Here is a 27282-nt window from a genome sequence, read left to right as displayed (position 1 = left end):
TACTTTTCAACTGCAATCCTTTTCCACTGAGGAATAAAAGCAGCTTTTAGTTTTTCCATGATGGAATTTTATGAAGCAAGGAGTTTATGGTAATGATAATAGTTGTATGGAAAGAGGAAAATGTAATTTCAGTCATAATATCGCATGATAAACGACTGAAAACAAATCTGTGTTCTTTCCAGTTTCACACAGAGGGAGGAAAAAAACTTTGGGAGAGCTGAGTCCTGAGGATCTCCTCTATTTTTCTGCTTCTATAAACCATTCTTAAAGCTTCATACCAGAGAAGAGGTAGACTGGGTTTCACATTTACTAATTAATTCTCCAAGAGAAGAGGTGTTCAGTGTAAGGCATCACCTCCAATAAAGCATTAAAATAGGGAATTAATACTCAAAAATCTTGTTATGAAGTAGTTAGGATTACTACACATACATCTACCTGACAAAACCACAAAAAGCAAGAAAATGGAAAAAAGTTAAGCCACTTAACAGTATCCGCCACCACACGCGCACACCTTACTATTACTACAGCTACTGTAATCCACAGACTACACAATACAACAGTGGTCTGCAACCTTTCTGTGGGATTAGCACATTCCTATTCCCAGAAGACTGTGGCGGGCGCCAGACAGTCCGCCGCCGAAATGCGGCCGTGGAAAGAAGCGTTGCCACCAAAAAAACGGCAACGCTTCTCAGCGGCATTTCAGCGGGTGGTTCTCCGGCAGCCACGCTCGGCTGTGGCATTTCAGTGGTGTGGTGTCCTGCAGGTGCACACAACTGCCCCGGTGGGCGCCATTGTGCCTGCGAGCACTGCGTTGGGGACCCCTGCACTACAATCTTAGTTATATTTCCCTATGGGTGCCAGCATTCCATCATCCCCTTTAATAGTCCTCCAGCAAGCCTTCTTTGCCAAATCTCCCTTTCCCTACACAACCAATCGTTGCACCAAACATTCACAACAAATAGAGTTGGGGAGGGGAGGTGTTTCAGTGAATGCAGAAAAATGAAAGGGGGGCAGAATTCAAATTGTGGTGCATGGTCTGTGTTGGATAGAAGCAATAACGAGCGAAAGAGAGAGCGCGCGTGTGTGTGTGTGGGGGGGGGGGGTAACAGCCCTAACTGCTTCACAATGAAGCTTTTGGTGTATTAATATACTCAGGACTGCTATTTTTCTTTCAAAAGTACTGTGTCTTGTACATTGATTAAAGTAAGGTGGAGGGTTTAAACAGTTCACAAGACTCCTCAGAAGCTGCTTTGCATATTTCGGCTACCATAACATTTCTCCATTCCACCCAAAATCCAGTCTCCCCCAACATGTCAAGTGGCGGAAGCAATCAAAGAAATAGCATTGCTGCATGTTTCAGTTATGAGCAAAATTAGTTAGCCACACAGATTTGATAAACAAATCAAAGGGTCCATATTAATTGCTCTTTCCTGCCCTCCAAAAAGTGAAAGTCAGTTCTGAATTCTAAAAAAAAAAAAATTCTACTGTATAATAAGCAGAACAAATTAGTCTGACTACAGCTGCTAGCAACAATCCCACAAATCAGCAATGTATAACATATAGTTTATTAGAAAGCTGAACACAAATTAGGACTTTTCACTTTCTTCCAGAATTTTTTTAAACAAATGCTATCCCAGAAACATGCAGATGTACTAGACATAAAGAACTGAATTGACTGAAGAAATTTTTCTAGAAATATAGTTAATGCAAATGCAACTTTAACACTCACGAGGAAAGTTGTATTTGAAGCAGGTCTGTGCTGCAATCATCCACTCCACTCGGGTCTCACAGAATATGGCAATGGCACTTTTTGGCTTTAGTCCTTGTGCAGCTAGTCCTCTCCCAAAATTATTCACTCTCTGGTTAATGTCTTCATAGTTTAACCATCTATAGTTTCCTAGGATTAACTGGTAAAAAGAGTAGAATAGTTTTGTGATAATGACACTAAACTGTTCGTGTACATGTTTGCACCTATTCTGTAAGCTGGTGTGGAAAACATACTAGCAAATACAATCTTTTAAAAAGTTACTCATCTCAATTTTTTTGCTGAAGAAAAATATTAACAGCATGTATTATAGCTTCCTTTCTTGAGCTACAGTTAAATATCCAGTTTTACACCATAAAATGTAAATGGTAAAGAGTGTAAAGGGGGCCTGCAACAGATACTTTATCGTTAAGACACAAAGCTTTGACATTACAGACTTCAAGAATTCAAAAAACTTTAAAGATTACCTTTTTAAATACTTTCCCATTAGGCTGCATTTCATTCTCTTCACTCAGTATTTCTCTGGTCCCAAGGCAGTCCTTCTTCCCAAACTTTGCTACAGCATGGTCAAACAACTTATCCAAAGTGTCTGCTTCAGGAATGTCTATGGTTGCTAGTGACTCAAGATGAGTAACAGAACGGAACGGACTTCCAGGCTTGTCCGAGATGGGTTTCGCTTTTAAGCGTTTTGCCATAGCCTTTTTCTTCTTAGCATTGGTAAGAAAATACCATGGAATAAATACAAGGGCACTGTACACAGATATTAAGAAGTACACAGGGAGCAAGAAAATGGCACATACATCTAGTCTAAGTTTCATAGTGGATAGTTCAAAAAAGTTTTCCTTTGTCCTTTGGGTTCAGAGAATCGTGGTTCTCTGAAGAAGGTAAGAGCAGAAGCAGCAACAAGTGGCAGTACAGTCAAGGAAACAACAGTAAGTGAAGCTTAGATAGCTCAGTTTTAGAGTAATATCTAAAACATTAGTAACCTTTGGAAGTCAACAGACACCTGTGGGTGAAGATCACAGCCAAGCAGACAGCAGGAAAGAAAACAAAGAAAGTTTAACAAATTAGTGACACCAGGAATCAGTCCATTAGCTTCAATCCTTTATGATTTCACCCCAACATGCAGCAAGGCAAAGGAGGCTGAAGTAACTGGTTTGAGAGGCACATGAGCAATTGGTTTTGAAGACTGAGAGGAATCTTTTCCTTATTTGTTTTTTACCTTCACAAATATTTACTCTTGTAAGGTACCCCCTACGCCCCTTTGTCTCTGTTTAAATAATTCTGGTCTTTTAAAGTGCACTGTGTCCTTTATATACACATCAAAATATTGTGTTTCTAAGCTAGTTGAGCAATCCTGAAGTTGCATAACTATGGTCAAAGGCCAGTAGCTTTTTTCTTAAATATTTGTGCTAGGGGTAGGAAGATATGGTAGTACTGGTTTTTTATGACTTTCAGAAATAAAGTTATATCAATTGACTCAGTGTTCAAAATACAGCATATTTACTGAGACTCCTTGAAATAAAATAAAAAACCCACACACTGTAGACCTAATTAATACACAAGATTCATATAACTCTCCTAACATCACCTGGGTAACTGCTTTTACTTTAAAGCAGGCCTGAGAAGCTCTATTTGAATGTGCACAGCTTACACAGACTTGATTTGTAAGGCAATTACTCTAATACACAAATGTAAGGACTTCTGGAAGAAAAAGTCCAACTCACCTTCCATCATAAAACTAGAATCAAATCCTGAAGTATTTGATTGATTTTACAGGAATCTCTCCTGAGTAGGGACTGTAAAAATTAGGTCTGTGAGAGGACTAATGGGTAAATATTAAAAAAAACCAAAAATACACACGCACACACACAAAAAAATTAAAATCCCACTTTAGTTTGGGCCAACTCAGTGGCCCTACACCAATATTCTGCATTGACATGTGGGAGATACGGGTTCAACTACAGTATTTAACCCTTGTTTCCTGGTCAGATGAAGGTTGCAAGTGCTGTGGAGGCAATGCACACAGCCCCAGGGAAGCAAAGGAAAGGGAGCACCTACCAAAACAGCTCCAACACCTTAGGGAGCAGTGCTGACTGGTTTAGGGCAAGGCCTATCCTCTCCCCACCTGGAAGATGGAGATCTGATTAACAGGAGACTTGAGGATGTGGGAATTCTCTCAGGGCACCATTAAGAATGGAGAATGTATAGACACACCAAGGAATTTCGTTTATATATATTCATCACCTCAGGTGAGGGAGAGTGACTAAAATTTCAATTTTTTAAAGTGACAACTGCCAATAACAGCACAACAAGCACCAGCAACACCCATTATTAATATGGAAAATTACATTTTCTTTAGCACACAGCAACACATATAGTATCCATTAGGTATAAGCATAGTCTGATTGAATGAAATGCATGAGAGATTTGTAGGTACATGCCATGTTACCTGGTAGGAGATAAGTAGTGGTTTCATTCTACAGAATAATTTTAAGAATTGCATATTTAGCAAATAAATTGAGTGAGTCATAAGTACTAAGTTGAATTCTGACAAAATACAGATTTTTTTCCCCCCCGGAGTGAATTACATGTTTTCTCACCAAGATTTAAGTACAGTGACATCTGTCTGTCTTATCCACTTAAATCAGTTGTTTAACTAAACCTCCTATCCTAAAACTCACCTCAAAATATCAATAAATTTGAGAAGAGTTATGCTTCACTTTTATTAGATGGCCCCTTAGTGAAGTATAATGAGCTAGTTACTGAGTGGTTCCTTAAGACACGTTTCACTATACTGATACTGTAAAAAGTGCACCAAAGTAGCTGCTCAGCAAACATAGCATGACAGAATAAGTCTCACTGTATTACCAACAACTATTTAAACAGCCATTTGTGTGTATTACACCTAAGTTACTGTACATTAGCTCCATTAGGTTAAAATAGGTCTTACATAAATAAGTCTTTTGAAGAAAGCCCTAAACCATCTGTTTTGCACTCCAAACTTCAGTCTCTTCAAATGAATGGCAGACATTATACTATTTGTCTTAAATGATGTGCTGATAATTTCATTCCAGTTACTTCAGCTGGAGTGTTCTGAATTAGCTTAGGTTGTACATAAAAATAAGCAGAAATGCTAGGACTAAAGCTAAAGCTCCAGTGCTTGGCAGTTAACCATCACACAATGTAAGCACTGAGAAGGGAATTCAGTATTTTCAAGAGACAAAAGCATGCAACATAATATAGCGAGTGAACCAGAGAATAGATTACAGCAGGCTAATGCAAAACTTAAAGGCACAATTTCATTGCCTTACTCCACAAGCAGTCCCACTGAAACCAGCATGACTATTTGTTGAGTAAGTACTACTCAGCCTGAGTAAAGGCGGCCGAACTGGGACCTGAGAATTTACAAATCTACTCAAGTCCCTTGACAAATATTTGAGATGGAATGGATTGACATCTAACACACATTCTTTCCCCATTTTCAAATGCAAACACTGCTTTTTTGAGCAACACCTGTCCCTTAGTATGACAGAAGATCTGGAGACAAACTAGCAAACGTAGAAGATAGGTATACCTAAGTATTAGTACCAAGAGAAGTACAATTCTAAACTGGAATAAAGATTGTAGAAGAAGCATAGGCTGCTATAGTTTTAATTTTAACGTGGGTATTTAAACAGCTTGTACAATGCTCCCAACACAATGAAAGGAGTGATTAAAGTTACACTGTATAGGTATTTTCATTGTGTAAGTATACTGAAGAATTACAGGGGATAGCAACAAATGCTAAATCTATTAGGCACTTTATTAAGAATCCTTACATTTACTATAACTCATACTTATCTGAAGCATATGGCCCAAAAACAAACATTTTAAGATGATTTCTGTATTAACTAATTTAAAATGAACACATAATTCTACCTGCATTAGGGTTTTGTCTGGCATTCACTGATGTAATATCAAAGTACTAGTTACTCTTGTACAGTGGGCTTCTGTAGTTGGATTTGTATTGTAAAATACACGGAAATTAAGTTATGCACACAGATGGTCTATATTAACATTACTGCCATTTGCCTCTCATTCTCCTTCCAACACACTTTCCCATTGCTTATTATTGCTCTATCGAGATCAGCTGGAAATCCAAAAAATGCCATAGAATTTGATGAAAAACAAGTCCAAACTCAAAATAAAGAAAAACACTTGTAACTTTTTGCCTTAACAAATAAATGTTAAGATACTTACAGGATATCTAAAAGTAATGACTGGGTTTTCTTCAATGATGATTCACTCTACAGTAAAATGGGAGAGAAGAGTGCAGGGGAGAGAAGAGAGAGACTGATAAGATTGTGTACCAAGTTAAGTAAAAATATTAAATGTAGAAACCAAAACTGTAACCTGCTATTTATGTACTTAAACAGTGAGGATAAATTCATGTTCTCCCCTATCCTTTTGAAAAGGAAGATGGTGTCACTACTCTTCTATTTAAATGAATCAGAGTAAGTTTTCATCGAAGTCACAATATATACAAGTTACTCACATTTTAGTCTTGTACTTTGAACATATGCAGTCATGCTTTAGTCAATACAGGGGGTATGTGGATGAAAGTTAGTGCCCTGTGATAATGCAGGAGGTCAGACTAAATGATCAAATGATACCTTCTGGCCTTAAACTCTATGGAAATCTACTGAAATTACCCATATGACTGTGCACCTCTGGCACATGATCAATCAGGTATGACTGAGGTTAAAGTTGTGAGCCATTAGAACATGCATCAGCCAGTGTTCAGGGATACAAACAACTTTTCTATTCCTGCAGGTTCCGTCCCCCCCAGCCCCCGGGATGTATTGTAACCAGTGCTTAATTTGTAACAGAAGAGGTGCCAGGGCTCAACCAATTTTGTGCCAGCGCTGAAGTGATTTTTTTTTACTTTCATAACTGACACGGCAAGCCAAGAAGTTTTACCAGGGCTATGAACTGCCAGCCTAGAGGTGCCAGTGCTCAGCCCTGGCACAAATTAAGCCCTGATGGTAACCATAGGCAGGATATGCTCATCTTAAAGGAGATTTCCTTCTTCTGCCCCAAATGTAGTATGTGTCTCTCACTCATTCCACTCCCCAAAATCATTATGTTTTTACAACCTCAAGTGTGGTCAAGATTTAGTTCTGCATCAGTGGTATCTTTTCTATACCTATAACTGTTATGACTTTAAAGTTTGTTATCTCTCTTCAACGATCAGGAGTACTTGTGGCACCTTAGAGATTAACAAATTTATTTGAGCATAAGCTTTTGTGAGCTACAGCTCAAATAAATTTGTTAGGGGAGGTAGGGACAGACAAAGAACAGATACCGGGAGTCAAGGCAGGCTGGAGACAAGGGGGAGGATTTTCACAGGAATGCAGTATCTAAGGGACACTCCTCCTGGCGCATGATGTGCTTGCTTTTAGACAATGGTGGGCCCCAAACCAAAATGGAGTCACATGTGCTAACTTTTCCTTAACATTAGTCTCTAAGGTGCCACAAGTACTCCTTTTCTTTTTGCGAATACAGACTAACACGGCTGCTACTCTGAAACCTGTCTTCAAGGATAGTTACTTTTAGATTTAAAATGCCCTAGATTTTCTAACAGATTATTAGTTATAAAATTCTTCTCCCTCTGACCCTTAGATAGTTGGATTCATAGGGCAGGTCTACACTATAAGTTGGTCTAAATTACATCATGCAGGGGTGTGAAAAAAAAAAGACACCCGCTGAGCAACGCAAGTTACAGCAACCTATGCGCTGTCCACACTGGCACTATGTTGGCGGGAGACAATCTCTCACAGAGGGAGAGTAATTATGCTGATAGGAGAGCACTCTCCCGTGAGCATAGAGCATGGTCACCAGATGCGCTAAAGCAGCACAGTTGTAGCACTTCTCTGTAGACCTCCCTATAGTAACTAAGACTTTTCCTGTAGTGTAGACAAGGCCTATCTAAGCTACGCAATTTGAGTTACGTGAATAGCATAACTCAAGTTGATGTAGCTTAGACCTACTTACCGCAGGGTCCACACTACGCGATGTCGACAGGAGACGCTCTCCTATCGACTTCCCCATCTCTTCTCAATCCGGTAGAGTAAAGGAGTTGATGGGAGAGTGATCTGCGGTCAATTTAGCGGGTTTTCACTAGACCCGCTAAATCGACCACTGAAGCATCGATCGCTGCACGTCAATCCCCATGGTAAGTGTAGACAATGGGAAAAGTCCCAATACTTTAAAAAGCCACACACAACATGTTCTGAGAGTTGCTATAATAGCTTTTCTTGAAACATGAGACGAGTACAAAAACCACAATATTTTGTGATTTAAAGGTCTTATTGGCACTTATGGGATGATGTGTATAACTAAGACTTTTCTACTCATTGGTAATGTGACCATCCCAAACGCATGCCATTCAAACCTTTATACCACAGCATATATTACACATAATACACATCATAAACAGTCATTTCAGACCAGCAGAATGTCTAAATATTGATTTCATTTGGTTACAAAATGAGCCCTGGTGCTGACATCTAAACTTATGCTTTCATTGTCTATTTTTCCATGTGTCTTTTTTTTGGGGGGGGGGGGGGGGGCGGGGGGACTGCAAATGTCTTGTATCTGTGAAACCATCAAGGACATTCTCAAGGCAAGCCAAGTAGGGATTACTCCAAAGTATGACAAAGTTCACATTGTATCTCTGGGTAAAAATCCTTGTCTTATGAAAAGGACGACATTTCGTAATCCTAGAACACTTAGGGAAAAAAACCTAGTAATTTACTACATTACATCAGTTTAGGAAAAAAATGTTGTACTGCAAAGCCTAATTAAGTGTTAATTTCAAAACCCTTTTGCCTACACACTATTTATTTTGGAGACCGTATAGTGGAGCTTCCGTTTCTTGAGGCAGGAACTATATTTTCAGTGGAACTGTACTACCCTCTGTTTAAAAAGAAACTAGCATATTTTCAGTACTAACACAATCTAAACAACAAACAATAATCATAGCTATTGTCTGTTGCCTTCTGATAGCCACATTTTCAGTGTTCCCACTGGATTTTCCTCTATGTTAGTCAGTTCATTTTTTCAATTTTTGAAACAGAGCTTATTCATCAATATGCTAGCTGTCTAGACGAGAGCTCATTCAGTTTGGGAGGAATTGTTACAGTACAAACATCAAAGTCCTCCCTTATAAGCCAACAGCACACTTTATATTACTAGCTACAAGTTAGTTACAGAACTTTTATAGTTCATTTGTCCAAATGCTTGGAAAAATATATAGTACAAGTGATGTCACTGCTTACTTACATAAGCATTACCATCTATGATAGGTAGTAACTAATAGTTACAACATAGTCTAGCTTTGATGTTCAATTAAAAGCTTCAGAGACAGTTTTTGATATGCATCTCTTTATTCTCTAGCAACTAAATCCTTCGAAGAAAGCCTAAAATAGGGCACCAATTCTGGGACATCAGAGAGGCCATCAATTTATGACTAATTTTTAAATGGCACACACGGAATAAATGGCAGGCAAGAGATTTAATTTTTCCAATAATTGCTCTTAGTTTTATTATCAAAGCTTAAATTAAGTTGACAATTAAAGAATGGAAAAAGAGGTGGCATAGGTTATAGCTCTAGAAGCTGGGACAAAAACTATTCACCAAGGATGAAATGTACTGCTCTAGATTTCAATAGTTAGACCAGAGGAAGTAATATTTACTCATCAATATTTACTCTCATGTTTGCATAAACAATTAGAATTCCAAAGTATAATTTTAAAACTTATTTTAAGTGTATTTGCCCAGAAATTTTAACCTGTGCAATTTAATTGCAAGGAAGAATGAATTTAACAGTTATTTCCACTAGCAAGAGATTTTGTTAGTACAAAAACTCATACAGAGGGACAATGAAACATTCAAAAGCATATGAATTGGATTAGTTCCTTGGTTATTTCAAAAGACTTGCCTATGTTTGCGTTGGTTGTAAAACAGCATAAATAGAAAAATGAACATTTCAGATAAAGAAGCTGCATTTACAAAAATGTCCAGTTATAGTGAAATAAATGGGAATAATAAATATATGATAGTAAATCTTTTTAGTGAGGAAGTGGAGTGTGGGCTGAAAGAGCAGGAAGTATTTACTTTTGTAAAGAAAGACTAGAATTTGGAATGTGTGAAAGAGTTTAAATGAACTTAAATGAGTTTAAATAAGAGAGTTTTAAATGAACACTTAGGGTAAAATCCTGGCCCAAATGAAGTCAGTGGCAAAACTCCCTTTGACTTCAAATTGGGCCAGGATTTCACTCTTAGAATGAGCATTCAAAGTTTAAATTCTTTCAGAAGATACTGAAACCTTCCACCCACAAAAAAGCCAAATATGAATAACCAAGAAAGTTTCTGGAATTTGTCTATCATCTAGACAAATTTATGCATTTTAGAGATCATGGTAAATATTCACAAAAGGTTAGTGAAAATCCAGTTTTACACATTACAAAGATATAACAGAGCACATCAAATGAATGTATAGGTTATTACCATGATCAATAGTAAATATTAATCTTGACCCCCTGGATTTATTCAAATACTAGAACTGAAAGTCTATTTTACTTTTTGGTTTTGAAACAAAGATTCAGAGGAAGAAATTAAAGATATTGAAACGAAGATATTGCTGGAAAGAAAGGACTGGGTTAAGCAGACAGGAAAATACGTTCAGTACACCAACTACTTACCAAATTTCTTTCCAAGATTATTACGGATGTCCCTAGGCACATGAATAAGAGAGCACTTGTAAGGCAAAGAGACAAGCCTACGTAAAAAACATTAGGAAAGTTTTATGTCTTATTTCAACCTCTATATCCCAGAAAGCATTGAGAGAAAAAACAAGGGAAATGAAATGATTCAATGTTTACAAGTGATGTCAATGTTCTGTAAGAACAGACTGTGCCAATATTTATGCAACTTAAAAACTTGCTGGAAAATAAGCATCCAGAGACCAGTTTTCAAGTTTGTTCCTTTCTCAGACAGCTTTCTGCATATTTTTAGGTCATTATGTCACAAGGCACAGGAAATGCAAATAGGACCAGACTTTCCAGGACCTCCGTGACTTCTGCAGCTCTTATTTCTGACCTTGACAATATTGTTCTATCTTCACTACACAATTTATATTTTTTCTGGTAAGGAAGGAAAGAAACTCAAGACAATTAATAAGGTCTCAGTTTGCTGACAGATCTACCTACTAGGACCTTTACTCCTATTGAAGTTGGAAAAGAAAAATCTCCCTCTCAACTCCTTTTGCCCAGCCCATTTCTATAGGCTTAGTACAGGATTTGGCCTCCTATGGTAAAGCTCAACTATTATGTATCTGAGTTGAAGATCGATATTATACATCCACACACACAATGGGTGATAAGGATAAATTCATTAATGTTCGTGAGGCATCCAGATACTGCAGTGATGACTGTTATAGAAAAACCTATAAACAATACCAAGGAAGTAAACAGTTTTAGGGAGTGGCACACAGCACCCATATACATTGTACTACCACGTGATCCCAGGATTCTTAAAATAATGGTTCAAGACTTCCACGCACGTCCTGCTCATCTGTTCTTTAACCTCCTTGAGCTCTACTTACTCATACAAGTCTCAAATTGGGATATCAAGAAAAATTTGCGTCCTTTCATATAAAATAGGACAAAATGAACATAAACACCCTCCTCCCAACAGATGACGGTACTATTTATTTTTTGCATTCCAGTAGCACCTAAAGACTGCAAACCAGTGTTGGGACCCCATTTGGGCTAGGAATTGTACACCTATAGAAGACAGTACCTTCCCTTAAGAGCTTACAATGTAAAAGGAAAAACTGATAGACAAAAATAAAAAAGCTATTTGCCAAAGTACAATTACTTCTGTTTCCCTTTCAAGCCTTTCCATGCTTTCCTTGGATTAGGCTGCCAGTCAGAATTCTTCACCACAGCTTGAGCATCCACATTCCCTCCCTATCCCTACAGAAAAAAAAAAAAAAAAAAAAACACACACCACACCTCAGCCTCATTTTCAGACACTTACAGAAAAAAAACAGGGTTGAGGTGTGGGGGGCAGGGGAAGCGAGGTCCCCCAAAAGTCTCCCAAGGCCTCTTCCACTGTTGTCCTTTCTCAGCAGCGGGAAGTTCTAGGTCATTTCTTCTCTGCAGTTAGGGTGCAGAGGAGGACATAGGCAGCCCACGTGGTCTGGGAAGTCAAGCATAAGAACTACATGAGATGTGTACATCTTCCATTAATTCAGATAAAACCTGAACACTCAGACGTAGAGAGACTGGTCATAGGATTTATTAACTTCCCTGGCCATACAAGAAACAAAACACATGAATGAATTACACTTCTCCATAAACATATGTAGTCTTCTACCTTTATCTGTGATCGTTCTAATAGAGGAACATTCTTCACTAAGGAAGAGTCTACACTACAGCTGCTGGTTGATTTAAGCTACGCAATTTGAGTTACATGAGAAGCGTAACTCAAGTCGACATAGGTTACATCTACTTACTGCAGGGTCCACACTACGCTATGTTGACAGGAGATGCTCTCCCGCTGTCATTGCTTCCACCTCTCGTTGAGGTGGAGTACAGAAATCGATTGAGCGCGCCTTTGCTAGACCTGCTAAATCGATGCCGCTGCATCAATTGCAGCAGTGCCAATTTAGCTCTGTTGTGAAAACCAGCCCTCAGTAATCAAAGCAAGTTTACCAGTTTTACAAAACAAACAAATCCACACGCATTTCAGGACACCATGCACCAGAGAGGACACCAGAGAATTACAAAATGAGATCAGAGGTTTCAGTCACTGGTGTTATCCCTCATGGTGATCTCAAGAGGCAAACAACAGCTGTATCATATTGCCATCCTTAGCACATTTTTCACTTCAGAGAGAAATGCCGCGTGCTGATAAATGCTACAGTGCTTGCCATTCTTGCTTTTGAAATCTAACTGGTTAACCATAAATATGACTTGGAGAGTATAGCACCCGAATCAGAAAATTTTTGGACTGTTCTCTGATGATCACAGATGAAAGCTTCAGATTATCCACTAGGACTGGTTATTTCTATAGAAAACCATACACTTACTTAAACTAATTCACTCTGTAGTAGGGGACCGTTTGAGCAAGGAGGAGATGCAAACAATTTGAGGTAGATACAGGAAAACAAAAAAAGAACAATGTTGCACATAGAAAGGGGGTATATAAAATATGCTAAGGGAAATTTATACCTTAACACAGTTTAATAATTGTTTCTCCTTAGAAGAGAAAAAAATAGGCCTCTTTTTATGCTCAACCACCAAAATTATGCATTAAAATTTTAAGGAGTTGAAATTTCTCAAGTTAGTTTATCCTCTTATTCCTATTTCCTCATGTACATCTCTTCATTTGAGGCTTCTGAGTGTATCTGTGTGTTTTTCTTGGTATCCTTTTGCTAGTAGGTCTTTACTTCCAACCATACAGTATTACTTTGACCTCAAATTTGACCTCACTTTCCACATGTACTGTAGTCATGTTCCATTTTTAACATGTTCTAGGAAAGCAAAAAGAATGAAAGCTATATTATGTGTAAGGTACTCTGTGCAAGTTCACACCACTTCTTTTTAGTATGCCTCAGATTAATATGCAACTACAAGCTCAAAGCAGAAGTTTTTAACATGATTTTTAAAATGGCAATTTTAAAAAGGGAATTCTAAATTCATACCAGTTCCAAAAAACTGGATTTAAAATACTTATGGCATACAGAGAAGGTTATTTCAACTGGCATATGGAGAAAGAAACCAGTGCAGAATTTTAGCATGGTTCCAAATTGTAGGTAACTTCTCTTTTGAAAAAACACTGCAAGTTGATGCAAAAATAAGATGTGTAATATTTCTATGACAAATATAGGCATGTAACTACATCTTGGAAAGGTAAATGAATACAAATCATTACTTCTCTACAGTAGGAAGGTAGCTCTTGACCTAACATTTCAAAGGGAAAACATAACAGATAATTTTGCTGATACTAAGGGCAGGGGTATCACACTGGGATCGTGATATACCAGCTCTTCAAGCAGCATTCTAATAAGTTGTAAACTTATTTAAAACAAAAAAAAGCATAATTCTCCAGATAAGTGGAGTCCACTATGAAATGCGTGCCTTTTCTTCAGAATGTTCATTCCTGGAAATAAGTACATAGTACAGTAAAAGCAGTTATCGGCACTTTACCAACCGGAAACCTTTATAAACTGGCATTTCTGATCTTCACTGAAAGTCCAGTTTATATAGTCTGGTTGGCACTGGGGCAGCAGACTCCCTACCTGGCTCCATGTGGCTCCCTGGAAGTAGCGGAGGAACGGCTATGAGGGGTTTGGAGTGCAGGAGGGCTATGGGGTGCAGGCTCTGGGAGAGGGTTGGGTGTGGGAGGGTGCTCGGGACAAACGGTTGGGGTGCAGCAGGGAATGCGGTTTCCAGCCAGTGGGAGCTGCGGAGCCAGTGCTCGGGGCGGGGGCAGTGCACAGAGCAACCTAGCCGTGCCTCTGCCTAGGAGCAGCAGGGACAGGTCGCCACTTGCGGAGAGCCGCCCAAGATGAGCGCCACCCAGATCCAACCCCCTATCCCGAGCATAGATTTACTTCAGTTTAAAAGTAATTTAAAATAAAAATTACAAAGTGTGAAAGCTCAGGGTCTGGTCAGTCTCCTGGTTCTGCATTCACCTGCTGAGCAGGAGAAATGAAGCTACCCAGATTAAGATGGTGATCAATTGTTCTCCTTGTCCACTAGAGGTTGGTGTAATGGGCTTAATTTGCAAGCAAGGAATATTTAGGTTAGATACTTGCTGGAGGATTCTCTGTTCCTTGAAGTCTTTAAACCATGATTTGAGGACTTCAATAGCTCAGACATAGGTGAGAGGTTTCTCGCAGGAAGGGGTGGGTGAAATTCTGTGGCCTGTGTTGTGCAGGAGGTCGGACTAGATGATCATAATGGTCCCTTTCTGACCTGAATATCTATGAATCTAGATTAGGAAAAACTTTCTAACTATAAGGGTAATTAACTTTGGAATAGGCTTCCAAGGGAGGTTGTAGAATCCCCATCACTAGAGGTTTTTAAGAACAGATTAGACAAAACACAGGCCAGGAATGGTCTAGGTTTACTTGGTTCTACCTCAGTTCAGGGGGCTGTACTTGATCACCTCTCAAGATCCCTTTTAGCCCTACATTTCTATGATCTGCTGATACACAACTCAAAAGTCATAATCCTGTGTTTGTGACAGTAACCTCAGCAGCAATCAGTTGGGATGTCAGTGCATTATGACATTAGTTAGGGCAATCAGGGACAGCTAATTCACAAATTCTGTATTTTTTTTTTATTTTGCAAACATCCCTAGTAGTAAAGAGGGGATAAGAAATACAGAAAATGAGCAACCGTATCTCTCCATATAGAAAACTTTGAAAACATTTATGAGTGTATAAGAGCGACTTATATATATATTTACGTTTCCATGGTCTGATACTCTAGAATGTAATGAAAACTATTCATTAAATATTCTACAGGGCCAAGATTAATGAAATAAAGTATTTACTTTTGGTAGTTTGTGCTATCAGGGTGACTATAGGACATCTGTATGAAAATAGTGATAAGGGGCTTATTCAAAAAGCTAAGCAGATCATTAATGAACTGTTTAAATATTGCCTACCCTAGTCTTGCAGCTCTTGTAGCCTGTATTCAAATATGATTTGATACTAAACATTTGTACATCATGACCTTACAGGTGTTTTAAATATTATAGTGAGAGGTGCATCAGAAGTGCCTGAAGTAGGCAGAACATTCTTAAAACGAGATTTGAATATATATTACTAAGTGAGGTGTGGTCTACATCTAAAATTAGGTTAACCTAGCTACATGACTTAAGAGGTATGAAAACTTCATACTCCTGGGAAACATACTTAAGCCAACCTAAGCCCCACTGTAGACTGCACATATTTATCTGCTAAACCAGCAACTAGTCTGGCATATTTTTTCAATTACTGATTATGACCAAATGCCCCCTTGTATTTACACCCTACATACTACTGTAACATCTTCATACAAAATATGTCTTGTGAGGTATCATTTGAAAACTAACAGCTCACTGGTCAATATCATGGTGAAATGCCTTTAGCAACATTGTGTGTAAAGTTAGGAACATAAGCTAAAATTACCACAAAATGTGCTTACTAGACAAGTCAGAGGAGGGGAGGAAAAAACTTGCTTCTCAAAGACAAACAAGCTGACGCCTCTAGTCAGGTGTGCTTAAAGTTGATTGGCAATCACCAGTCAAAGTGGCCATTCTTTGGCAACGAAGGGGGGCAGGAACAGATTGATCTGCATTTTAGCAAACAGCAACATGGAACCTCTTTCACCATGAGATTCCATGTCTTCCTCCTCACGTTGGGAAGGAACTTTAGGAATAACCCTCATGAAAATGCATTTCAAAGGGTGACTGACTATAAAAGTGAAGGACAAAAAGAACCCGTGGATTCTCTCTCTCTCCATATTGTACTCTCTCGTTCACCTAAGACGACAAAGGAAGTAGACATTAGACGTTGAGGGTTGGGGAATCCCACCTTGAGATTTTGGTCAGCAGTGTTGCTGGGAGCATGTGATAAGGATTTTACCTTGAACCAAGCCTAGTTTAAGTTTTAGCTATAAGAAAATCTTATCTTTATTTCTTTTGTAATCATTTCTGACTTTAATGCCTTATACTTGTATTCAATTAATCTAGCTCTTTGTAGTTAAACTTGTTTTATTTTTTTTTTTAACACAAACGATTCTAGTGTTCTGTTTAAACTGAGCTGTTAACTCCATTTAAAGTAGCAGGCTGTTGGCTACTGACCCTTACAGGGGCAATGGACCTATAATATCTAAACTCTCCAGGAGAGGACTGGACAATGCAGAACTCCTGTTTAAGATAAAATTCAGGATTGAGAACATGTTGGAGTCACCCTGCAAGTGGTAACCAAGGCTGCTGGAAGCCAGAGCATGGCTAGTGTGTTGCTGACATGCTGCTGGGGTCAAGAGTTCCTGGAACAGGATGCAGCTATACACAGACACTCAGGGTTTAAAGAAGGTTACTCATCTTGTGCAGTAACTGGGGTTCTTCAAGATGGTTGTCCCTGTGGGTGCTCCACTTTAGGTGTTTTGGCATCCTGCCCTTGAAATTGGAGATTTGTAATAGCAGTGCCCTCGCTGACCACTCCAAATGGCTACTTAGCACATGCAGCCAACCATCCCTCCGTTCCTTTTCTACCCCAGAGAATCAGCGTGAAGCTCCGAAGTAGAGGGGAGGAGGGAGGGTAGTGGAGCACCCACAGGGACAACCATCTCGAAGAACCTCAGTTACTGCACAAGGTGAGTAACCTTTTCTTCGAGGAGTGTCCCTGTGGGTGCTCTACTTTAGGGGACTATGGAGCAGTACCCCTCGATGGAAGGAGGGGCTTCGGAGTATCTTTGACAGTGGATAGCAGAGAGTCCGAACTGAGCGTTAGCAGAGGAATGTTGTTCGAGGGCATAGTGTTTGGTAAACATGTGGGCTGAGGCCCAGGTAGCTGCCCTGCAAATGTCTACGATACATACATTATTGAAAAATGCTACTGATAAGCATAGCGCTCTGGTGGAGTGCATATGAACCCCAGCTGGAGCCAGGATGTGGCTCTGATGATAGCACGGATAGATACAAACAGAAATTCAAACAGTCTTTGTTTTAGAGATGGCCTCACCCTTCAATTGCTCAGCGACTGATAGAAAGGGACATGATAATTTTCTAAATGTCTTTGTTCTTTCTAGATAGAAGGCCAGAGCTCTACGGATGTCGAGAGTGGGAAGGGATGCTTCCCTAAAGTTGGCATGGGGTTTTGGAAAAAATACAACGGGTAAGTAAATGGGTTGGTTTAAATTAAATGAGGCTACTTTAGGGTGGGCTCTTAGGATAATTTTGTCTTTATGGAATGTGGTAAGGGCAGGTGTGTCATTAGTACCCCTAGCTCCCCTACTCTTCTTGCTGAAGTGATCTCGATAAGGAAACCTTAGACAGATGTAGCAAAGAGCAAGTTGCAAGAGGTTCAAATGGTTTTCCCATGAGGATGCGTGCAGGGGAACATAAATACCCAAGGTCTTCAAGGTTGTTTGCGAGTCCTTTAAGGCAGTGGTCTCCAAACTTTTTCGATCACACACCCCCAGGGCCAGCTCTAAACGGAAGCCAAAAAAGAGCTGCCACTGGCGTGCCACTGAAGAATCAAAGGTCCAGGAGTGCTGCTGCCGCCGTGCTGGCGGCGCTCCTCCTGCTGCACACCCCCAGGGACGGTCTTGCGCGCACCCCACTTTGGAGACCACTGCTTTAAGGTATGAAGAGCTACATCTGTGCTCTCGGCAAACAGTTTTTGGCCCTCAAAGGGCAGGTCCTCAACTGTGGCTTGTACTTCCCTAGGGAATTCAGTCATGAATGAAGTCATGAGGCTCGACGACTTGGCCATGGATTGGGCTGCCGTGTCAGCAGAGTCGAGGGCAGCCTGCAGGGCTGTTTTGGCGATTAGGGAGCCCTCTGCAATGTTGTCTTTGTATTGTTCCTTTGCTTCCTCTGGCAGTTGATCAATCAAGGATTTCAATTTGTTGAACAAGTTGTAGGTGTACTTTGCTAAGAGAGCTGAATAATCTGCTTTACGAAATTGCAACGAGGCGGAGTAAAATTTGCGTCCAAAGAGGTCAAGCCTTTTCCAGTCCTTGTTATAAGGTGTAGTTTTTGACTGGGGTTGTTTTCCCCTTTGATGCACCAGTTCTACGACCAGTGAATTAGAAGCCGGATGAGTGAATAGGAACTCCGCTCCTGTTGCTGGTATAGAATTTTTTGTCCAAGCGTTTACTGTCCCACCATCCTGTGGCAGGTGTCTGCCATATTATCTTTGAAGGGTCCGTTATGGCTGAGTTAATGGGCAGAGCTATCTTTTACAGGAATGCCTGCAAGAGGTCAGTAAGTTTGAGCTGGGTCTCTGGCAGCTCTGCTAAAGAGATGTCCAGGAATTCTGCAACTCTTTTGAATAAGTCCTGGAAGGACTTGAAGTCCTCTCCTGTGGTGGGAGGTGGTGGCATAATTGTTTCATCTGGGGATGAAGACGAAATATGGGTGGGTGGCAGTGTATCACCTTCAGGAGCCTCTTCTGGCTCCTCTCCCTCTTCCTCCTGGGCCTCTGATGGTGGTGGGTTCGTGGGTGAAGGGGACGGGGTGGCCCTTGTCGCTGGTGGGGGGGGGTGTTAAGGTTCTGGGCTCTGTATATTGCCTGTGGGTCCCCGTATGGTCAATTGGGAGGCATGACAATGGGTGGTGGCATCCATGGTTGTGCCTGCCAGCTTTGCTACAGAGGCTGTTGTTGGTGAGAGGGTCCCGGTTTCAGGGAGGAATGATGAGGGGTGTAAAGGCTTGAGTCATCCTCATCACTGGATAGTGGGGGTGCAGATCTAACAGGAGTGCCTACCTGGCTCGGTCCTGGGAGTGCCCTCGGTGCCGAACAGAGGGGTTCCCGGCATGGAAAAGATTGCCAGGTCCGCCTGTGTGGTGAAGGGTTGCATCCTGGGAAGCTCGGTGCCATGGATGGCACCGTAGTATGCACTGATGGTGCCAAGGTCTTAAGCTGTGTATATGCAGCAGATGGCACCATTACACGAGCCGGTGCAGAGCAGTTATTCGGCACTGTTGGTGCCGAGCTAAGGAGCTTAGCTTTAGCTCATGCAGCTGAGTGAGAGCCTGGCTGCATTGGTGCCTTGGCACGTCTCGGTCCTGGACATTCCCAGTGCCTCTTGGTCCAAGGTTCTCAGTGCCATCGGTTACGGAGCAGATTTTTTCCCAGGAGACTGCTCCTTTTTAGGGCGATCTCTCTGTGGCAATGACTGCAACCGACATTTGGTCGCTTTCCTAGTGCGGGGTCCTTAGCTACAGTTAGGGTGGAGCCATTGTCTGAGGCTGTTGCTGGAGACTGTTGGCCAGGAGGAGTCCTGGACTCTGGGTCAGAGGCTGGCCTGAGAGATTTCTCCATCATTAATAATTTTAGTTGGAGTTCCCTGGCTTTCAGTATCCTGGCAGATAATTTCTTGCTGTGTGGACACTTCTGTGGTATGTGGGTTTTCCCCGAGACAGCAGATGCACTGAGTGGGACCATCAGATACAGGAACTGATAGCCTACAGGTCAGGCAGTGTTTAAAGCTGGGGAAGCCAGGCATGCCTGAGGATATTCAGGGCTATAGAAAAACAGCCATAGTTCAGTCACCGTTGGCCGAGACCTGCCGGTGGCAGGGGGAAGCAAAGTATTTTTTTTAAGTGGGTAAATAAGGACGGGGAATGGAGGAAAACCAACAAAAGGAATAAAGAAAAGTGGGAATGTAAACAATTCACTAAATAGACGGGGCACTGCTGTTGCTCCAACTCAAACCAAAGGCAACAGAGAAGGAACTGAGGGACGGTTGGCTGCGCATGCTAGGTAGCTGCTCGAAGTGGTACAAGATGGCTGCCACACATGCATGGCCAACCGGGGCACTGCTACTACAAATCTCCAATTACATGCGCAGGGTGCCAAGACACCGAAAGTGGAACACCCACAGGGACACTCCTCGAAGAAGAAGGTAAAGATTTTAGTCTTTTTCAACAGGATTCAACTGCACAGTGATGGTCTCATAATGGAGACTTAGAAAAATAGCTAACACCAAACAGTCAGCCACAACAGACTTCCTGTAGGGAAGAAAACTAAATGTATCAGTTTTGCCCAATAACCACCTCTCTGGCTGAGGGGGTGGATCATACAAGTAATTGAGAAAATATGCCAGTCTGATCAGCTAAATATGTAATGTACACTGGCAAACATTACAGAGAATCCCCTCCTTATGCTGTATTAAAGGATTCTGGATAAAATTAATCCATCCTATGCTATTCATTTGCATTCATTTGCAACTATGCACTACAGCAGCATCTCCTTTTTACTTCAAGTATCCTGACAAATTATGATGCAAACTTTTTTTGCTTAGATATCCAGTCCCCCCCCCTTTTTTTTTTGCAACTACTACACACTGACTAATGCATAGTTTATTAATAACTAGTTTAAAGTCAGAGAGGAAAGAGCTGAATGTGTTAAGACTCAGTTTATTGTATTAAATGAGACATCTGGTTGTCTGAAATATCCATTTATCTATCTAGGATTCAATTTATTACTGGGGAAAAAATGCTTTGTCATCATTTTTTATAAATGTATCCTTTTACATATGAACACACACACTATCAAGGAAACCATCAATTTTGCATTTGCATTTTTTACTTCCTGCCCTCTTAGATATCAGCCATCATCAGTATGATAGTGAAATGACGGTTTGATTTTTTGCCTTTGTTTTTTAAAGGAAGAGTTAGAGGCTTGTCTTTAAATTTTCATATTTCCTACACAAGCCACTTTTTAAAATTAAACACAAGGTTCTCCAGTAACAGTAGCCAGAGGCCACAACTCTATCAAGAGGAGTTATGTAGAAATTAAATGTGTTAGGTCTTTATTCTCCAAAACAGAAACCTTCATAAGCAATGGTTAAAGAAGCCTGAAATGTTGTTTGAGGCCTACAGATTGGATATTTGACTATCCAAGCTACTTAACTGGTGATAAATACAAAACACCCGCTTCTCCCAACACTCAGAGCTTTCATATCATAGTGGCCTTCCATCTGCCTGAAGGAGGAGATATTTCTCTAGGGTCCATAACTCTTTATCTCTCTTTTGTTAGTCAAGAAGAGGACCGTGGGTGTTAAAAGTATTTTTTTTCTTCCCTTCAGTGAGATCAGCACTGCGACACAGAGGCCCACTGGTGCCAATGGGCAAGGGTTCACCCTTCTTTAAAAGCAACTCCTGCCTCAGACCTGATACACCATTACACTGAATACACCACTTCCATGGTATTTATCCATCAAGGGTAGCACATAATGTCTCTACTGAAAACTTGTAACTTATCACTAATGATAATCGTGGGGTGTGTATGGTAATATTTAAGGAACAATGTAACTACTTTAAAAACTATGCCTTATGGTCTTGAAGTACAAGTCAGTCACTAGTGAATCATATGTCTGGGTGACAGCCCTGTCATGTAGGAGGGCATTGTCACCACTCTGACTAGCTAATTAGGTAATGCCTGACAGGAGGAAGACTAGGATGCAGAGGTACTCAAGAAGCTATAGTGGAACTAGAAAATGTTTCTAGCAACTTCAAGAATGCTCATATTTCCCCTTACAGCTCCAGTCAAGCCATAACTACTCCTGAGGTGAGAAAGTTAAACGTGTACGTAGGATTTCAACAAAGTTTATAAATAATGAAGCACCACTTGCTATTGCCAGTATTGTTACTTATTAGCAGCAGAGGTCAGAAAAAAAAGTATTTATTTTACCTTGAAGTATAATGAGCCAATTATTCCAGAAGATATTTAATGAAGTGCATATAACCATACTGCAATTGACCTTTCAGTAGCCGAGCCAAATGGCTGTTTTTAAAACACAAAAAGGTTGACAAACACTGTTTAAAACACAAGCACACAAACAAACCTTTCAATCAAAATATTGTCTTAGATTACTGCAATAATGTGAGCTCCATCAGCAACTTACTGGCAATCAAAGTACCTGCAATTGTATAACATGCTCTGCTTTATTTTAAAATAGAACAGATTGACCATTTCACTGGAAGTCAAACAAAACAATTTGCAACACATTACACTGACGTTCTTAGATGGGAGATTTTTAACTGAACCATATACTGTGCGTACCCTCAGATATCCAAGTCACATAGCATGTAATACCAGTATTAAACCTTCAAAATGAATCTTAACTGATAAATATACTCCTGTGGCTTGTCTACACTAAGGGGTTACAGCAGCACAGTTATGGCTATAGTATAGATACTATGGGGAAGTTATACAGCAACAAAATGGGTTATTCTATTGCTGTAGTATCTCCCCTCCCCAAGTGATGGTAAATAGGTCAACAGAAGAATGTTTTCGTCAACCTAGCTGTGTCTTTGTCAGGGATTTAAATCAGTGCAACTACAGTGCTCAGGGATATGGGGTTTTCATATCCCTGAGCATGGTAGCTATGTTGATGTAAGTTTTAAGTGTAGACCAGGCCTTAGATGAAATGCTTTTATAACAGCTAGACTGAGTTTTAGCAATGCAATATTTAAATTAAACTTTTGTGGAGTCAATTGTGAGATGAGTTTACAGAATCCTATATATTTGTATACGGATTCAATTTAGTTTTCTTAAATGAAAGGCATCTGGCAATTAGATGCCCCAAACACCACCTTTTTGCTGAATTATACTAACTAAATGGTAATTATTCATAAAAATGCATCAGGATTTATCCTCCCAGTCCTTTGTTTTAAAGCTAAACTATGTCAAACTAATACAGATCTTCCATGTCCAAAACCAACTTAAAATACGGCTCAGAAAGTTTCTTTTAAGAGACTAATAGAATTTTCTGACTTTTGCACAACTCCGTGAAAAGATTTAGGTGTAACCATATATTATGTTGCTTTCCTTGAGATCATTAGATTGTTCTAAGGGATTTGTTTCTTTTTTTTTTAAAGCCCACCTTAAGTTTTCATATTGTTCAGAGTCATTCTGTAGGAGATGAGGTTGTAGATATAGGCCGGGGAATGGGGTTGTACAAAGAAGTTTAAACTAAATGCAGTATGATAAGGGCAGCCAGAGAAGGAATTTAATGAGTTGGATCAATGGGTGAGGGAGAGAATTTTGGTGGTAGTGTTTTGTATGGACCAGAGGGGACAATGTCAATAATAATGTTGCAACAGTTCTTTAAATTTAATTGCACTTTAAAAGAGGAAGTGAGGTTACTAACTAAAGTGTAGTATATATCCTCTAATATTGGGATGTGTGGGAAGTTGTTATTAACTAGCTGTTTAATGGAAAAATATAGGTTGCTAAACCCCTTAAACAGCATGACAATACCCTAACAATATAAGAGAACTTCCTTCAATAGCACATGAAGTTCTGAGGTAACTACACAGCCACTCCACCCCTTTCTGCCCCCTCTTCCCCCATTCATGAGATTAAGTGGGAAACTAGAATAGTTACTGGAAAAAGGGAAGAATTTTGAGGAAAAACCTGAAGTATTGAGAGAGCAAGGTCTGGAAGGGTTTGAAGCCTTACTGTAGTATTTATGTTTATTTAGGCCAAAAGCATAAAGAGCCTGCTTGTTCAGGACAAAAGAAAAAAAAATCCTAGGAGGCTTTTATTGCAGATCTTGTACTGGTATAACCAAATGCTTTTGCTAGAGGACTAGATAATTCAGTGGCTGAGTAGCTACTTAAGGCACCAGACCCTCTTTAATAGGATACAAAAGGAGTTAGATTAACCCTTTTTAATAAACCTTTTATGTAACATGGCACTATGTGATAAAGCAGCTTTAGAATTATATAGCATTGAGGAGAGTGATAGGTAGCAGACACTGTTGGGCATGTTTGTTCTGAGAGTTCTTTCTCTGGGGAAGAAGAGGATTTATTATATAAAAAGTGTTAATTATCCTCAGATTTCCTTTAAAAAGCTCTACTCATAAGAGGTACTCCTTTAAAGCCTAGTTAGAGATGAAGGTTAGAGAGCTGGCTCTATCTGGGGGGAGACTGCAAAACCCTCGGTGAGGACTTGTGATCTTGTTATAATTTTATTTGCAAACTTGGAATCTGGGAAGGCTTTTGATTGTTTGCACAGGAAGGACTAGGTGCTGAAAAATTATTTCATTAGTGCAATGTTTGTATCCAGATTAAGAAGTGAACACAAATCACAGGTGGGTTTTGTTTTGTTTTTAAAATAGTCCCATATTTGTTTGTGACCCCTTTGTAGGTGTACTTATCTTTTGGGTAGGCTCAGGGTTTGTTTGTGCTGCTAGGTGCATTCACCACCAAAAAAATTCCAATTCTTAACTATTTGGACTAAAACTTTCAGCTTCTTCACAATGTTCCAGTAAGTCCCACTTCATAAAAGGAAACTAAGCTGGTCAGCCACACTGCAGTAAAATTACTAAAAGCATGTCAAGCAACAGGAGAGAGTCTATGCAGAACTACTGTTATGGCCCAGATGAAGAAGCTCTGAAGTATTAGAGTCTGATATTTAAACAGTTATACAGTTTATCTTCTGTGACTTGGACATAAGCCTAACGTACTAAGAGTGTGTGGATGTTGTCCTTATACACCAAATTGTGGTACCAGGTGCAGTTGTGCTGGCAGGCTGTTCCTCCACTCTTTTTTGAGTAGGTCTGCTACAAACACAAACTTGAACAAGCTTAGTTCTGTCTTCCAGCTGTTCCTCTTCCCCATGTAAACAGGTTTGTACAATACATGCATTACTGGCAGAGCTATTTAAAAGCGAAACTTCCCCCCCACCCCGCTCTTAAAAATGCAAAAGCTATTTACATGCTTGTGAAATAAACACATCTAACCCATTTACAATGGAAATTAAAGAGCTCTTTCTGGATTAAAACAAAAACATACATATATACAGATTCCAGGTACTGGAATTAGAAGCATATACAATTTACCATCTGATAAATACATTCAGGTTAATAGTAACAGGACAAAAAGACATTGTTAGTACTATTTTACTTTGTGTTACATGTAATCTAACTTTGGAGAGATCGAATAAGAAAAGGTATTTTCCTTCTCTGTAGCTGTTGTGACAAAGCTCTGTCCTTGCCTCTGTGGGTCCCACATTTCCTGGTGGATTTCGCTAGCCTCAGAGGCTCACCGTGACCCTGCACATAACCCTTCTCTCTCTAGAGAGAAGGGTCACTGTCTACTGAGCCATTTTCATTATAAACCAGCGAGGGAGGTGAGGAGAAGTTATCCTTCCTTACACAGTCTCTGTTGTCTCCCAGTCTCAGTGATTAATTAGGGGGCAAAGGTAAGGGGGGGGAGCCCAGGCCCACCCTCTACTCCGGGTTCCAGCTTAGGGACCCTAATAGTATCAGCTATGGTAGCTGACCTTTTAGAAACATGACATGTACAATTCCCTGGGCTACTTCCCCCACAGCAGCCCTCACTTCCTCAGACTCCACTTCACCCTTACCTCAGGGCCTCCTTCCTTGTGCCTGCTATGGTGTGTACTACTCAGCCTCTCCAACAGCACAACTTCCTCCCACAGCTCCTGACATGCACACCCACCTGACTAACTGGGAGGCTTTTAACTAGTTTCAGCCAGCCCCTGATTGGCTTCAGGTGTCCCAATCAACCTAGCCTTCTCCCTGCCTTCTGGAAAGTTCTTAATTGGCCCCAGGTGTCTTAATTGACCTGGAGCAGCTGCCATTTCACTTATCCTGGTACCAGGGATTTGTTTAGCCTGAAGCTAATATATCTATCTCCCACTACTTTCCTATAGCCATCTGGCCTTGCCCCGTCACACTGTGCAAGTTAATACAACATGGCCCTTATTCATATGCATATTTTCTATATGGATTACCATACAGAATAACCAAATTAATAAAATGCAAGTGCTTTTAAAAAAATACATCAAGAAGAGCAATTCCTAATAAGTTTTGGCTGTTGCATCAGTTTAATCAAGAGAGAACTCACTATTAGTTGACTATACCTTAGCCCTCAACCCTGCTTCAGAAAGAACTGTAAGTTTATCTACGGATCACCCTGTCTTAAAGGCAATGCCTCATTTGCACAATACATGGTATGTTGATATTAGACACAATGCAGCAGTACATAAAGCTTAAATACAAATATTTCCTTGACTTTAAGGTGCACCATCCCATTAAAGACATGACTGTATAAAAAGTGCAACACACTTTCAACTCTCCTTGACTTCAATGGGAGTTAAGGAGCTCAGCTCTATGGATTAGATTCTACAGTAAAGAAAATTTCAAATGGTACTACATTAATACGCACGAGGGAGCTCTGTGTGTGCGCGCCAAAAGGGTCCACACAGGCTAGTCACTATGCAACACCCTAGTGTGTCCTAGAACTTACACCTCTCTAGTGCAGACTAATGCACAGCATAGACAGGTCCTCACACTGTACTGGATTAATGTATCCTGGAAGAAGTGTGAAATAAAATGCCATCTTCCTGTGGGATCTACTTGATATTATAGTGGGTTCTCTGTGACTCTTATTATCCTTTCTGAAAAGAATTTTATAGCAAGAATACTTGAAATGAATAGGTTGTTATCCCTTCAAAAATGAACAGCAAAATAACCACTATCACTTAACATAAATGAAAACGGTAATACCGCCAATGTGGCGGTGACAAATTCAGAGTTAAATGATCTTCTATTCATAAGACTTGTACTCAGTCCAAAGTCTTGGGAAGGAAAGTCTGCTGAATACATTGTTACAGTATCTAATATTTTTAATTAATAGTGACATAAATGCATACTTTATAGTCCACATGCCTAGTTATAAAAGACAACACTTTGTTGTGCTTCAAA

At 40.1% G+C, this 27282-nt stretch overlaps 1 protein-coding gene across 6 annotated transcripts in view; it reads right to left on the bottom strand.

Annotated features, from left to right (window-relative positions):
* The window catches only part of ACSL4 (acyl-CoA synthetase long chain family member 4), a 48503-nt gene that overhangs the window by 16420 nt on the left and 4801 nt on the right, over positions 1-27282 (bottom strand). The window contains exons 2-5 of one of the 6 annotated variants that reach the window (XM_048865412.2): positions 10513-10544; positions 6008-6054; positions 2233-2771; positions 1730-1907 (exon numbers count right to left, since the gene is read on the bottom strand). In XM_048865412.2, coding sequence (XP_048721369.2) covers positions 1730-1907; positions 2233-2583 — 529 coding nt within the window. In that variant the 5' untranslated portion in view covers positions 2584-2771; positions 6008-6054; positions 10513-10544. The remainder of the gene's footprint in view (positions 1-1729; positions 1908-2232; positions 2772-6007; positions 6055-10512; positions 10545-27282) is intronic. The other 5 variants (XM_048865414.2, XM_075132506.1, XM_048865411.2 and 2 more) reach the window with 5 other exon arrangements.

The sequence above is a fragment of the Caretta caretta genome, chromosome 9 (genome assembly GCF_965140235.1).
Source record: "Caretta caretta isolate rCarCar2 chromosome 9, rCarCar1.hap1, whole genome shotgun sequence".
In the NCBI taxonomy this organism is placed as follows: domain Eukaryota; kingdom Metazoa; phylum Chordata; order Testudines; family Cheloniidae; genus Caretta; species Caretta caretta.
Note: the sequence above shows the minus strand (reverse complement) of the source record. Positions and strands in the feature narration are given on the sequence as shown.